The sequence below is a fragment of the Bos javanicus genome, chromosome 13 (genome assembly GCF_032452875.1).
Source record: "Bos javanicus breed banteng chromosome 13, ARS-OSU_banteng_1.0, whole genome shotgun sequence".
In the NCBI taxonomy this organism is placed as follows: Eukaryota; Metazoa; Chordata; class Mammalia; order Artiodactyla; family Bovidae; genus Bos; species Bos javanicus.
The window spans coordinates 31,070,166-31,085,132 of record NC_083880.1 but is presented as its reverse complement, the minus strand read 5'-3'; the positions used below and the strand labels follow the sequence as shown (position 1 = coordinate 31,085,132).

General features: G+C 42.6%; 1 protein-coding gene across 1 annotated transcript; it reads left to right on the top strand.

Annotated features, from left to right (window-relative positions):
- The first annotated feature begins 5,642 nt into the window (after positions 1–5,642).
- Positions 5,643–14,940, top strand: C1QL3 (complement C1q like 3). Its single transcript, XM_061436134.1, has 2 exons — positions 5,643–6,464; positions 12,269–14,940. Exons 1-2 carry the CDS (start codon positions 5,877–5,879, stop codon positions 12,446–12,448), a joined length of 768 nt encoding a protein of 255 aa, XP_061292118.1. The 5' UTR covers positions 5,643–5,876; the 3' UTR covers positions 12,449–14,940.
- The last annotated feature ends 27 nt before the right edge of the window (positions 14,941–14,967 follow it).

The following is a 14,967-nucleotide window of genomic DNA, read 5'->3' as shown; positions in this document are numbered from 1 at the left end:
GTATTGTAACAGAGTCTTACATAATGTGTTAGTTACGATCTCCATCTGGCTATTCGATCATTTTCTGACAGTAGATCTGCCAAGCTAGCTGTTCAGCTCACTCTCTTCTATGGAGGGTGAGTGTTGGAAATCCTCTCCTGCATGTGGTTCTGATTTAGGTCTGCAGCAGAGGGATGGCTCTTTTGGCTGTCTGTTCAAAGCCGCCCTCTCTAGTTTGTCTGCATTGTTGAGAGTCACCATCCAGAGGATCAGGTCCTAAATAACTACCTCAGTGATTTTTAAATACACTTGCTACTTCAGATTTGGAGAACTTTCCAGGGGACAAAAAGCATATTCTGATGCTTCCTTGCTGTGTTGTGCTGGGCTAAGTCCCTTCAGTCATGCCTGACTCTTTTGCAACTCTGTAGACCATAACCCGCCATGCTCCTCTGTCCATGGAATTCTCCAGGCAAGAATACTGGAATGTATTGCCATGCCCTCCTCCAGGGAATCTTCCTGACCCAGAGATCGAACCTGCATCCCTTAGGTCTCCTGCACTGGCAGGCAGGTTCTTTACCACTAGAGCCACTTTGGCAAGTCCTAGGTTTTAAATGTAAAAACTTGGCCTGGCAAACTGCAGTGAATTCAAACTGCTATGAGGTTTTTTTCTTCCTTTGAAGAGTAAAGTGATGCCTGTTTTGAGTTTTGTCTTGCTTTGTTTTATATTATAGAAGGCTGCTCTCATGGACAACTTCTGTATTCCTTCTCATTTTATCTAAGTCTATATTACTCATTGCTCGTTGGATACAGTTTTTCTGAAGTCTGGTTCTTTAGCTTTAACTCCCTTGAGAGCCATGTATTCTACATCCATTTCATAGACATACACACACTCCTCAGTAGACCTACAATATATTGGGTTGGCCAAAATGTTCATTGGGTTTTTCCCTAAGATGAAACAGAAAAACCCAGATGAACTTTCTGGCCAATCCAATACTAAGATAAAAATTGACATTTACTGGCTTCTCACTGGGCATTGAGTATCACTGTAATTAGATACATTAACTTTATCTTCACCACAATCCTGATTTAGGTATTTCATAGAAAAGGAAATTAAGCCTCAGGAAGATTACAAGTAACTTCCCTAGCTACTAAATGAGGAAGCTAAGATTCAAATTGGGCTTCCCAGGTGGCTCAGTGGTAAAGAATCTGCCTGCCAGTGCAGAAGACATGGGTTCGATCCCTGGGTTGGGAAGATCCCCTGGAGTAAGAAATGGCAGCCTGCTCCAGTATTCTTACCTGGAAAATTCCATGGACAAAAGAGCCTGATGGGCTACAGTCCACAGGGTTGCAAAGAGTGGGACATGACTGAAGTGACGGAGCACAGCATAAGAGTCAAGTTAAAACCCTTCTGTTTCCAGAGCTTCCCTGTATAACTTGAAGCAGACTCTATCTGGCTGGAAACCTCCAATTCTTCAATCAGAGGAGTGTATGTCCTGAAATACAATATGAAGACCCAGAAATTAGAGATCAATAGCTGATCCAGCCCCAATTATTATTATTATTATTTTTACATTTTTAATATCTATTTCTTTAGCTAGCCCTTGGGTTTGTGAATTCATTATTTTTTTTCCACTGTTACAGAAATGCTATTTCTGCTGAAGTGCTGCTGGATTTGAAAATTATTCTCATGACTAAATATTTATCTGCCTCAGATGAGCCTGGTGCAGGGCTATGCTGGCAATGAGTGCTCAATAAAGATTAATGGATGGCCACACACATCCGTGTGGGAGTCGTGGGTTGAGGATCTGCTCAGTTCTGCGAAAAAGACAGAAATGATGTGGGAAAGGTGAAAATCACAGGATTATCACCAGTCCAGATCATAGGCATTTGACTTTAGTATTTAATGGCTCCAAAAGCCCAGGTGCAGAAGGAATGGGAAGATGGAGCCTAGTGTGTTCTTGAGAAATGACTGGGAAGTCCTGTGAAAATGAGATTCTAGGGCCTGCTTCCAAAACTAGTATCGATTATGAGATACAACTTGATTCTCTGATGAGGACTGAAAAGAAGCAAATATTTTTTTTCAATTGACACATTTTCTATTATTATAAACATATAAAGATGATGAGTAATATGCCATATCAGATGGTTTATTCAAACTGTCAGAATAAGGGCTGAAGCGTGAATAACTTTCCAGAGAACCTTCTGAAAAATTCAAGCAGTGGTAAGTGGGAGAAATCAGCCCTGAGTTCATCTACCACACAGGTGTCCCTGAAAATCTTGAGGCATCACTGACTCGATGGATGTGAGTCTGGGTGAACTCCGGGAGTTAGTGATGGACAGGGAGGCCTGGCGTGCTGTGATTCATGGGGTCGCAAAGAGTCGGACACAACTGAGCAACTGAACTGAACTGAATTGAAGTATTGATATATGATTTATAAAGGAAAGGAAAGACAAGGAGCACTTAAACTTCCTTCATTAAAAAGCAAATGTCCATGCACTGCCCAGGTATATGCATTCAAGGGAAAGACTAGGGTCAGCCGTGTGAACTCAGAAAAGGTGTACTTCTTATGAAGGATGACATGACAATTGAGCACCAGTCCACATCTCAGCAGAATTTTGAGATATTAAAGCCCTCATTTGTAAAAATCAAGCTCTGCCTTGGCATTAGAGAAAGTAGGAGGAAAGCCTGAATTACTAGGAACAGTACTGCAGGTCTTGGGCTGGGCCAGAATGTATCCATACTACCATGCAGAGGAAAGTGTACCAGCAAACACAGGGTGGATGTCTGTGGGTCAGTCTCACCATCTGCCAAGTGAGCAAGTAGAAATAGCTTTCCAGGGTCCCTTTCAACTCTTCTGTTTCATCCTTAATAAGTTCCTCTATGGGATGAATACTCATCCATGTATTGGGTTGGCCAAAAAGTTCGTTCCAGTCCATAAGGTGTTACAGAAAAACCCACACAAACTTTTTGACCAAACCCAAAATCTTCAGGTTTTTGATGAGAATTTATTTATACAATTCTCCCTTAAAAAAAAAAAAAAAACTTTGCTTTTATTCCCCTACTCTTCTTCACAATGAAGAACTCGGATGACATCTGATAGTTTGGTGTATCAGGGGAGAACGTATTTCATTAATACATTACCTGCTACTGCTGACACATTTTGTCCCTTGCTCCCCCCGACCCCCACAAAGAAAGGTAACTCTGAGAAGCAACCCAGAAGAGATGTTAGGAAAATAGATACTGTTGCCTGGAGAGAACTTTGTGTTTGTTGCTTAAACATATGAAAAAATAAGGCAGCTCATGTGAACAAAAACAGTGTGAAATGTATATGTAACTATGTCCAATGTAAAGACAGATGTTTATAAAACCAACCCCTTCAAATAAAAGTGAAAGGTTTGAGAAGTGAGAAGGACTGAGTCCCACTAGCAGGAGGAGGGGCCATGTCAGCAGCCAGAAGGCGTGATCCTGGGGAGTAGGGAGACCTGGGCTAGGATGCCCCCCACTGCCCAATGCCTTAATGTTGATTCTCCCAGAACGAGCCGCTGACATTTCTCTTAGAAGAATCAATGAATCTTTGTTTCCTTCTGCCTCCTCCCATTTGACCTTATTTTGTTCTGAAATAGAGGAGGAGGAGAGAAAGAACTGAACTGGTGGGGTGGGATGGGGGTAGGCAGAAAGCAGAGAGGAGAGGATGTCCATCCATGCTGTGGTACCCACAGACCAGATCACAGGCCCCTGATGGGCACCCGGGATGCTATTGTTTGTTGGTTGTGCAATCTTACTTGTTTCTGCTTCTAATTTCAATTCTCGCCCCGATGTAATAAGTCACCGTCTTCCCAGCCATCATCCCCGTATTGACAAGCAAATGTCACCCGGGTTTGATTGACATCCGCTGCTCCTGAATGCAGAAGTATGATTTACGAATCAATTCTACTTGTTTATTTAAAGTCGTTCTTGTGTGTCTTATGTATTTGTCGGTGGGATAACTTGCCTAATATCTACTGCGGAGGGGCTTTCCATTAATATTATAAATTCAGGTTGTTCCTTCTCCTGCTCGCCATCACAAATGGGAGCTCTTCTTTCTCATATTTTGCCCATTTTCCCCCTCCCCCAAGACACATGCAGGAAAAGTGCTTGACTTGCAGGGCTCTTTCTGTGTCTTAAGAAAAGATCTTGTCCAGTACTTTTGTGAACGCTGCCTGCTTTCTTTCAAGACTTCTGAAGGCATACTGATGAGTGATTATTTCTCATGCATTTACTCTTTAAGTAAATGCAACTTAGGTCCATGGCTGAATCTCCTGAAAGGTTGCTAGAATTGTAAGCCTATAATCAGAGTACCTATCTGTGCTCTCACCATTTGCAGCATTTGTCGAAAGAGTCCCCCCCTCCCTCCTTTTATGTGGTGGGCATGTTCATTTAAAATCCTTGAGAAAGGTCCTTTGGCTTTTCAACACACCTTACGGTTTTTTGGGTAACATCTTATTTCACTTTGGAAGGCTGGTGAGGAAAATCATAAGGTTAAAAAAAAATCACATCTACCATCTGGAAAATTCTAAAGGGCCCTCCTTATGTTAAAAGTGGCATTTTGAGACAGAAAAAAAAACAAAAAAACAAAACACCTGAAGCGCCGATTGTGGGTGAGCCATTAGAGAAATACTGTCAACCCAGCCACCCTCCATTCAACCTTCAACTGCACCCTCCAACTGGGGCTGCAGGCAGCGGGGAAATAGAGGACTTAGGTGTGACCCTTGAGTTCTGAAGGCTCCTCCTGTACATCTGTCTCACCTCCCCCCCCACCCCCCACCCCACCCCATATGTCCAGGGAGAGCGCTGCCATCGCCTGAGTTCAGCAAGGGAGTATTCAGGATCTCACTGTTCATCCATGTGCAGAGAAGGGAAAAAAAAAAAGAGAGAGAGAGAGGCCGAGGGGGGAAAAAATCCCACATTGTCAGAGTAATGCCAAACTCTCTTTGAGTGGGATGAGCAGAGCAGATGCCGCAATGAGATGCCAAAGCGGCTCCCCTTCCTCTGCGCCTTGGGTGCCTATAAATTGCTCCGGCGCGCGTTTGTCAGCCTCCTCTTCTCCTGGCAGGTGGTACCCAGGCAGAATTCTGCGTTCAGTCTCTCTCTCGCTCCGCTCCCGGCCGTGAGGCGCTCGTCACTGCTCGCCAGCTCCTCCGATCCAGCCCGGAGCCTCTCCGAGCCGCCACTGGTGCCCAGCGCCGCCGCTCCACTCACCCGGGGGGCGCCGGGCCCTAGCCGGTGCGCGGGGTTTTGGGGATGCGCATCTATTAGAGTTCTGGTGGTTGCCGAGGAGGGGGAAAAAGAAAGAGAAAAGGCAGGAGAAGGGCGATCCCAGCGAGCGAAAGAAGAGGAGGAGGCAGAAAAAGGCAACTTCAGACGGAAAGTTGGTGCGAACTGGCGCAGTCGGCAAAAACGGAAAAGTCGATCGCAGGCGGAGGCATAAAAGTGTGAGCGGCCCGGGAGAGCGCGAGAGGCGGCGGCTGCTCTGCACTCAGGGCGGCCGCGCCGGCGCCCCGGCAGCCACAGGTGCGAGGGGCTCGCGGGAGGAGAGAGGGCGCCCTGCGCACCCCTCCCCCTGCCCCCACCCCCACCCGCACCCCCCAGCTCGGGACTTCAGCTCAAGTCACTTGGCGTCCGAGCTCCCTCCCCAGCCGCAGCCTCAGCTGGGGGGAGAGCCAGAGCCCGCGAGGAGCGGCCGGCGCGCGCCTGCCCAGGGGACTTGGGGTTCGCAGGGGGTTGTTTTCGGCTCTGAGGAGGTCCCCGCCCAACCTTCAAAATTTTGTCCAAAAGCAGACAAGAGGATCGCCCCGCGCTGAGCCGGCTGGTGGGCAGCAGGAGGCGCCTGATTGCAGCCGGGGCGCTGGGGGTGGTGATGGTGCTGCTGCTGGTGATCCTCATCCCGGTGCTGGTGAGCTCGGCCGGCACGTCGGCGCACTACGAGATGCTGGGCACCTGCCGCATGGTCTGCGACCCCTATGGGGGCACCAAGGCGCCCAGCACGGCCGCCACGCCCGACCGCGGCCTCATGCAGTCCCTGCCCACCTTCATCCAGGGCCCCAAAGGCGAGGCCGGCAGGCCGGGGAAGGCGGGCCCGCGGGGGCCCCCGGGTGAGCCCGGGCCGCCGGGCCCCGTGGGCCCCCCGGGCGAGAAGGGCGAGCCCGGCCGCCAAGGCCTGCCGGGCCCGCCGGGGGCGCCGGGCCTGAACGCGGCCGGGGCCATCAGCGCCGCCACCTACAGCACGGTGCCCAAGATTGCCTTCTACGCCGGCCTCAAGCGGCAGCACGAAGGCTACGAGGTGCTCAAGTTCGACGACGTGGTCACCAATCTCGGGAACCACTACGATCCCACCACGGGCAAGTTCACCTGCTCCATCCCGGGTATCTACTTCTTCACCTACCACGTTCTGATGCGAGGAGGGGATGGCACCAGCATGTGGGCTGATCTCTGCAAAAACAACCAGGTGAGAGCAGGCGGAGGGCGGGGAGGGCGCGCGGGAAGGTGCAGGCGAGAGGGAGGAGACCCCGGAAATGGGGGGTGGGAGCCCGCGGAGGATGGGCGCGGCAGCTCCCGCTCCAGGGAGCTTCGAGCGAGGGGGAATGCTGTCCCCACCCTGGGGAGGCGGGGGGTCGTACGCCAAAGAGCGCCCGGAGGCCTGGCGAGGGTGGCTCCCGAAGCCCGGGCACCTGCGTTCCTTGCGCGCGACCCTAAGAAGCGGGAAGCAGGATTCGGTCCCGGGACAATCCGTGCACCTCGGGCAGTCCCGGAGGAGAAAGCGACCCCTCGGCTGTGGGATGCTCACCAGGGTGGGGGTCACTGTCAGGTTTTGCCAGGAATTGGGAGGGCTGGGGGAGCCAGAAGTGGGCGTGCCAGCGTGACAAACCCGAGGGAGAAAGACCTGGGCCCAAGGAAAAAATAGAAGGGGTGCGGAGGAGTGAGTCCGAGCGGAGGGCGCACCCGGGGCCAAGGCAGGACCACATCGCCAGGCCCGGATAAACTCATAAGTAGTCAAATTCGAGATGCAAAACTCTGGTTTAGATTTCAGCTGAAGAAGGGGGAGAGGCAACGAGTGCTGCTAACAAAAGGAAAAGTTGAGAATCCTGGGTTCGTGCCATAAAACACGCTCCCAAACACAGAGCCCAAACTCCACTGGCTGGAGCCGGAGGACGCACAGGCGGGTGGTCAGGAAGCTGGTGGGCCAACCCAAACCCGGGGCGGTGAGCCTCCCTGCCAGCGAGCCCCAGGGCGCCTTCGTGAGGGTCTCTCCAACCCAACCTTTCCCTCACAAGCAGCGGTGGCCTTGGCTTGGACTGTGAAATAGCCTCAGGTTAGCCCTCGGCCAGACGACTTGCTCCCCTGAGCCAAGCCGTTGCGGGTTGCTCCAAGGGCCACCGGTCTGCGGTGTTAGGCTGGGGCCACTTTCTCGTTGCCTTGAGAAATTCGCGGTCATTGCAAAACCGTAGTGTGTCTGATCTCTTCGTCAGGGGAGGAAAATCATATTTGTATCTACCTCAAAGTATAATCAGACCCTCTGCACACGGTAAATCAGCCGCTGAGGGAGGCCTTGCAGCCTGCAGTCTGGGCTGAGTTCTTGGGTTTAACTTTGCTTCTCAAGTGGCACAGAGTACCCCCTCTACCCTGCTCCCCATGACCCTGCGAGGGCCAACTGTGATATAACAAGGATTCTCAGGCTTCAGGTCGCTTGTCCCTTGAATTGAGACCTTTCTAGCTATAACCCTGGTTTCTATTAAGCCACATTAAAGCAGAATTTATTCCAAACACACAATTCACAGTGTCAGAATTCTTCCAAAGTGAAACACAAATGCTCTAAATAAATAAGAGAAAGGGCGAAATATCCTGTCCGTTCTCTTTCCTATTACTCCTCACTTCTAAAAGAATTCAGAAGTAAATGGCTTAAGGGACCCTAAGGTCGGATAGAACAAAAAAGAGGAAAAATGGCCACCAGGAGGCACTGACAGGGTTGTTTATTATAGTTATTATGCATGAAAATAATATTAAGATAAATAAAAATTATTCACAGAGCAGTGGCTTCATTATAGGTAAATGGCTAAAAAGGGCATGACTCATTGTACCAAAATAGAGCTATTATGTCACCCTAACAAAATGATTTGTGAACAGCCCCTCAGGAGGCAGTGATGAGGCACCCATTTATTTACAATTTGGCTGCCTTCTGACTCAAAGATTAAGTCTAGCAAATACTGTCAGGCTGAAGAGATTGTTTTTAGAGGTATTAATTCAAATTAAAAAAAAAATGATTCAAGTTGTTTCAGCCAGAGTATAAAAACACACATCTTTAAGTCTCTGGGAATTGCAATTGCATGAAAAGCTGGGGAGCAGTACATTTAAATTAGTTTAAATGCTGACGCTGAGGCCAGATTTAGATTCCAGGAAAACCATGCCATATATGTGTTCCGTGTGCAGTTTGTATTTTTTAATAATTTCATTGTTTGGAGTGTAGAAGGCTTCTTTGTATCATCCTAGGATATGCATTATGTGAGGATCAGGGAAAAAAAAAAGGCAAAACAGCTGACCTGATAATGTATAATGCTTTTCATTGGCATTGTTAAGCTGCTGCTTCTATAAAAGGTGAGCAACAAGTTATTCAGAAAAACAAATACCGTAGCAAACAATATATTTTCGAGTTCAGCAAGGACTGTTTTGCAAAATGGTTATTACAATATTAGTGTTAAGAAATTCTATCTCCAGAATAGAATTATTTTGTAAAGTCTGGTCTGCAGGCATTACAAATGACAAATCTTACAAAATCTTTTTTAAATTAATATTAAAGAAAGAGTTGATCCTTGATTTTCAAATTTACTCTTGTCTGATCACTTCTTAGACAGCAGTTCCCTCTTCTGAGCTGACCTAATTTGTTTTCATAAAACAGAAACTCAAGAGATCCATGTCAGTGTAATGTTCTATGGATTAAGTAGATTTGAGAAGCACAAAAAATTAAACTAAAAAAGCAGTTCACTCTAGGATAGAGGAATGCCTCTGGACCGTAACCATATGAGAACCATTTTATTTATGCTTTGTGTTTGAATGCAGAATCACAGATGGAAACATCAAAGGCCAGTAAATTAACCTGATACACCACTTAACCTTTTGTTTATGATTCCACAGAAGTACAATGAAAATGAAATTATGAGAGCATCAGTAGCGATTAATTAAATTAGCAAATGTTACCATAAATATTGTCTCTAATGATAAACCCTCACTAATAAGATAATGCTAAAGCAACATAACCTATTATATCCTCACAAACACAGAACTAAAAGGACTATCATTCTCATATTCCCCATGAAACCATCAACCTAAATTTAATCTTACCATGTGTTAAAAGCCCATGACAGTGCATATTAAAGGCAAAAGTTGGACTCAAATAGCTTTAACAGAGACAGGAATTTTTTTTTTTTAAGTTTGTATACTTTTAGCAGGAAACCTGAATAAAAAATATAGCTATTTGAATCCAGTCACTGTAATACCACTATAATAAGCTCCTCTAATTTTCTGTAAAGAAAAAAAAACAATAAGCTACTGTAATAAAAAATAAAACTGGCTTAACATTAGAACTATAAAATAATTAAAGATCCATTTTTACTCTAAGAATTTATTAGTCATGGCACCAGTAAATATGAGATATATTGGAAATAATGGACAGTTTGTGGGCTGGTATTAATTTATTAGCAAGATTCATGAAATGTCAAATTAATTATCTTTTTAGGGGCTGTGAAACATGCACTAAAGATCAGCAGAATCTAAATAGTTAACTTATAAGATGAAAAGATATTACAGTACATTTAGGTAGAAATGGGTATATGGGGCAAAGAAAAGAATGCATCAACCTCTCAGAGAAAATGCTGAAATCAGTATACACTTTGGAACCTGAAAATAGTCTCCAGGGTGGATACATTGCTTTCCTCAATAGTTTGATGGCTTAAAGGAAGAATTGTTGGAAGTTACTGGGCTGGATACTAGAGCTTGAAATTTCAAGTTCCATTATGCCTTTATAGTATGATCAGGTGAGCAGGCACACAAAAATCAGGCAAAGTACACTAGAATATGGCATGTATTTAATTGGGAGAGTATTATGGTACAGTACAGGTTAAAATCTTAGAGAATCACTTTCATTAAAAAGCAATCACATTGGCTTTATCCAACAAAGGAAGTGAAAACTCTAAGGGTAACCTTCCAGTCTGTGGGATCACCCTAATGCATTTGCAGATTTTCATGGTAACACCTACTGAATAAAAATGGTAACATTTACATGGGTTTGTGGTTAGACCCCATAATGCAACAGAATAAAAATTGCATTATGTATGTGTTTAAGACTGTTATCTCTAAATCAACTGATTTTGATAATCCCAGTTCTCAAATGCCTTCCTGAAGAAAACAGTGTTAAAGCATAATACCTATAGAATTTCATACTAAATACCTAAAGCGCTAAATAAAAATGTGTGGCTGATTATTAGGTGAGAAACCTATTATAGATTGATAATTCATATATTACTAATATGGCTAGCTATTATTTTGTATTTTAATTTTTCTCACTCATTAAAAATCTACACATTAAAAAAAAATCAAGTCCTAAGAATGCTGTCCTCCTTGTAGATTATTTTCTCCTGGGAATGTAATGACTAGATGAAATTAGTGAATCAAAGCATCCAACTCCTATAATCTAATGGATTAATTCCTAAGAAATATTATGACATTAAGTTGTATTTTTATTAATGGTCAAAACAGATCACTAAAGTGGTGTATACATTTGAATCAGTGCTTCTCAGCATAATAATATATTGCTTTCACTATAGTAGTGTCAATTAGCACAGTGTTAAATGATTCTAAATCTTTAAGCCCTTTTCTCCTTTTGCCATATGATATCCAGAAAGAAATGCTGAAAATACTACTTGAATTACAAGTTCAGCAGTGTCAAAGAGCCTTCTCCTTTTTTAACATTTCAGCATTACTGTGAGAACATACCACATGAAAATTTAATTTGAAAACCTATCATTTAAATTTTGAAAGAAAGGAATGGAAATGCTTGACTTATGTCTCATTTCTCTCATTTTGCCAAGTGATAAAATCCCACATATTGCACCCCAAGTCATGCATTATTACATAGTACAGGTTTACAAAACCACTAAATCACTCGCTGTGTTATTTGGGGAAATATCATTACAGTGGAATAGAAACAAGCCACAAAGTAGATGTTTTACTGAAATAAATCAAGTACAAGTCTGCCTATTGAAAAATTTTTTTCCAAGGTAGACTCAGAATACAACTAAATGAATGTGAAGCCTAATTGGAGTTGAGAATGTGACAGAATGTCCATATTACTTGATATGATGGGGAATTGGACTGTTTGCAAGTGTCTGTCAGCTCTCTAATGAGATCACAGGCTCAATATGAGTGGATTATAAGCAAAGCTCCATCCTCAGAGCAAACCACACATTTAGAATCACCTAAATATAAAAGGGTATTCCATGAGATCATTCAGAAATTCTAGAAATTTTAGAGACATCAAATCATGGGAGTGTTGTTCCTTCTATAAGTTTTAGATGTACTGAAATTAAATAGTTTAAGTGTACACAAGTAAGTGATAAAAAGGCACAAATAGAAGTAAGAGCTATGAAAACTTTTAAACCAATAATGTTTGATTCAGGTACAGGGGCTTTTCCTTGAATTAGATTTTGAAAGCCCCAAATCAAAAAGATTTCTTCTTTTTTTCTTTCTGTATAGTAGAGTTAGAAGAGTCAGATTTCTCTCAGTCTGTACATACCATGGATCTCAATTTTCTAATCATCAGAGGGACCAACTGAAGTTTGGTTTGAACTTCTGTACTCATAGACAACTGGTTAGAATACTGCTGCTTGGTTTAAATTAAAATGCAGAGAACAATGGCCATTTCAGGAAGTGATTGGGCATAGAGATACAAGGAATTAGAAAAGTCCTGATTTAGAAAGAGAAGAGATTGGCATGCATTGTTTACCACATATAGTTGAAAAAAAAAAAAAAGACTGCTACAATGACCGTCAGAAAAGCGCTATTTTCTGTTTTCCAACAGCGTAGTTGAAACCGTTGCAAAGATATCCTCATAAAGCCCCAAGGCCAAGGTGGACTTGGCTGTGCTAAATTCAGGGCCCTGACGGCCAGTCTATTTATGGTGCTGTGTGAATGGCAAAAAAAAGAAAAGAAAATAAAAGAAAATCTCTTTTGCAGATTCTAATTCTTGTCTGTTTCACACAGGTGCGCGCCAGCGCAATTGCCCAAGATGCGGATCAGAATTACGACTATGCGAGTAACAGTGTGGTTCTTCATCTGGAGCCAGGAGATGAAGTCTACATCAAGTTAGATGGCGGGAAAGCCCACGGAGGCAACAACAACAAATACAGCACATTTTCTGGATTTATTATCTATGCTGACTGATTGTGCAAAAACTAAGCTTCTTGCTCTGAGTTCAGACCTTGGATTCATGTGGCTAACGTCAGTGAACCGAGGACCCCGGGGGATGCCGGATGCGGGGCACCTCAGCTGTGTATATGATGTGGGGGATTCAAATGCTACCTGACTCACATCTGTGTACTCAGAACATGATGTAAAAAAATATATATTAAAATCAAGATAAGCAGATGTGTGATCCACTACTGCCAAAGCAAATACTCCTTATTGTTAGTGTCCATGTGAATGAAGTCCTATATATAGATCACAAATTTTTATAGAAAAATCTAAGACACTGAATTATTTCTTCGATATATACGATACTTTGGTGTACTGTGATCTCGCTGCTTTTATCCATATGTCAGCTTTGGTTCCTGTGAGTTTATCTGCTAATTATGAAACTCGGGGTCCATTTACAGTGTAGGGAAGAATGACTTTTACCCTGCAGGAGAGGGTCTCATTGACACAATGCTGCTTTGTCCCCAAAGAAATCGTTTGCCTTGTATTCTTGTTAACTTTAGCTTAGACCTGGGAATGATTCAACTTCAAGCCTTAACCTGGAATTTTCTGGATTTGAGGGAATTCCCAAGCCTAGGGTCATTTTCCACACTTCCTTTGACTTAGGAATCTTCTTTTCTTTTTGGGTGATAGTCCTTAAAAATAGAGATTGAACTTGTATCATAGGATTACCCTCTGAGTGTGTAAACGTGTAATTATGTATGGTATTTAGAAAAATCCCGTGTCCGGTTTGTCAATAGAATGTGTTTAGGTTTACTTGGACAAGTCAGAGTAATTTATTCTTTGGTGTTAAATCAGACAGAGGCTTTTGCCTTCTTTGAAACAAAAGATTATTCATAACCCAATGCACATAGGTTTAATTTGCACTGCTGCATGCGTCACCGAGGAGACACTAAATAAGGCCTTCAGGTAGTTACAACAGGTCATGGCCTGAGGTTATTTCAAAACAAACCATTTCACATATAACCAATATGACAACAAAGTGTATATATTTTATACAAGTACCTGCTACATATATATATGTGTATGTATATATATATGTTAGATGAAATATAATATATATATAAGGCTTCAGACCATAGGTACAGTGGCTGTATAGACCCAAAAATTTAATTTAAAAATATGTACATGTAGGCACAAACACAAACATGCATAAATTACTTGACTTATTTTGGATTGAAATATATTTTGGAAGACAAAAATATATGAAGTAGCAAAATCATTCAGATGACTTCTAAGAGTGATCCAGAAAATTAAATTTTATCAGGTTAAAATGCCCCAGAAATCACATGTCTGTAAATTAAGCCTATGGCTTCTTTATTACCATATGCCAATCAATACTTTGACTACATTCTGTGACTGTTACTGTGAGGACTGCAGAGATAAAGTAGCTGTCCTTTGCAATGTTTATGAATCATACGCATTTGAATGATCAATTTTTTTCTTTTTTCTCAGGTGGCCTGAAGCTGACAGTAAGGTAGATTTTGAGAGTAGTGCAAATCCTTCCTCTCTGTTTAAAATACACTGCCAAAAGCCATCTCTTTATTCTAAGAAAAAGATATGAAATGCATGTTGATATACCCTAACTATCAGACTACTTCCACTATTACAGTGAAAAATCTGTTCCACTCTCAGTTGCCTTTGAAGACTCTTTGACAACTAGATTTCAAAAACAGAGACTGAAAAATCTGTCTCTTTTACTGGTGAAGGGCATTTGCATTTTTTCATTTAAAGGAATTAGTTTGTTCTCCTGGCTCCTTCCTCTTGGGTGCTTTCTGTTCTAATACACAGAAAGCTTGATCATCCTTGATCCACAGAAATATGTTTTATTTCACGAACCTCAACTTTCTGAATGAGTTACACCTGGTGTTCCTATCTGAAGGTGCTGTTTGCTTGGTTTAAATGCCTTGGTCTGAGTAACTCTCATGATTTACATGATTAGCAACACTTAGCCCCTTTATCAACACTAATGACTAATTCTATTTGGCCTTTCTAATATGTAAGATAAATTAGAAAGGAGTTGCAGTGGATTTTATTTCCATTTAACAATATGTACTTATCGAAGAGGAATTAGCAGTAAGGGTTTGGAGACTTTTCTTTTTTAGGTAGCAAATAGTATAATGAAGGATTCAACCAAAAGATTAGTTTATAAACAGCGGTATACATCAACTAAGAGTTTCAAAAAATGTTTTATTTACACTAAACATCAGGTCTGGGTACCTTTTAAAAATTTGGCTCTAGAATCAGACTGTCATTTCTAATAGATCTGACCTTTTCTTCAGATAAATAAGCATTATTTTCTGTTCAGGCCCAAGGAAAGACAAATGAAAGGTAAAGAAAATAAAGGGAATTATATATATAAGGCAAACATTTCTCTTTTTTTGCATTCTATATTATTAATTAATTAAATTGTGGCCTTTGTTATAAATGTAATGATTCATTAAACTATATTATGTAATATATTTTGACTTTTATGATTGAATTTTTAT

What these genes read in the sequence shown, in the direction of transcription:
- C1QL3 (XM_061436134.1), top strand. Translation starts at nt 5,877, where the DNA reads ATGGTGCTGCTGCTGGTGATCCTCATCCCGGTGCTGGTGAGCTCGGCC. An exon ending in ATCTCTGCAAAAACAACCAG is followed by an intron (nt 6,465 to 12,268) that starts GTGAGAGCAGGC and finishes TGTTTCACACAG; the next exon opens with GTGCGCGCCAGCGCAATTGC.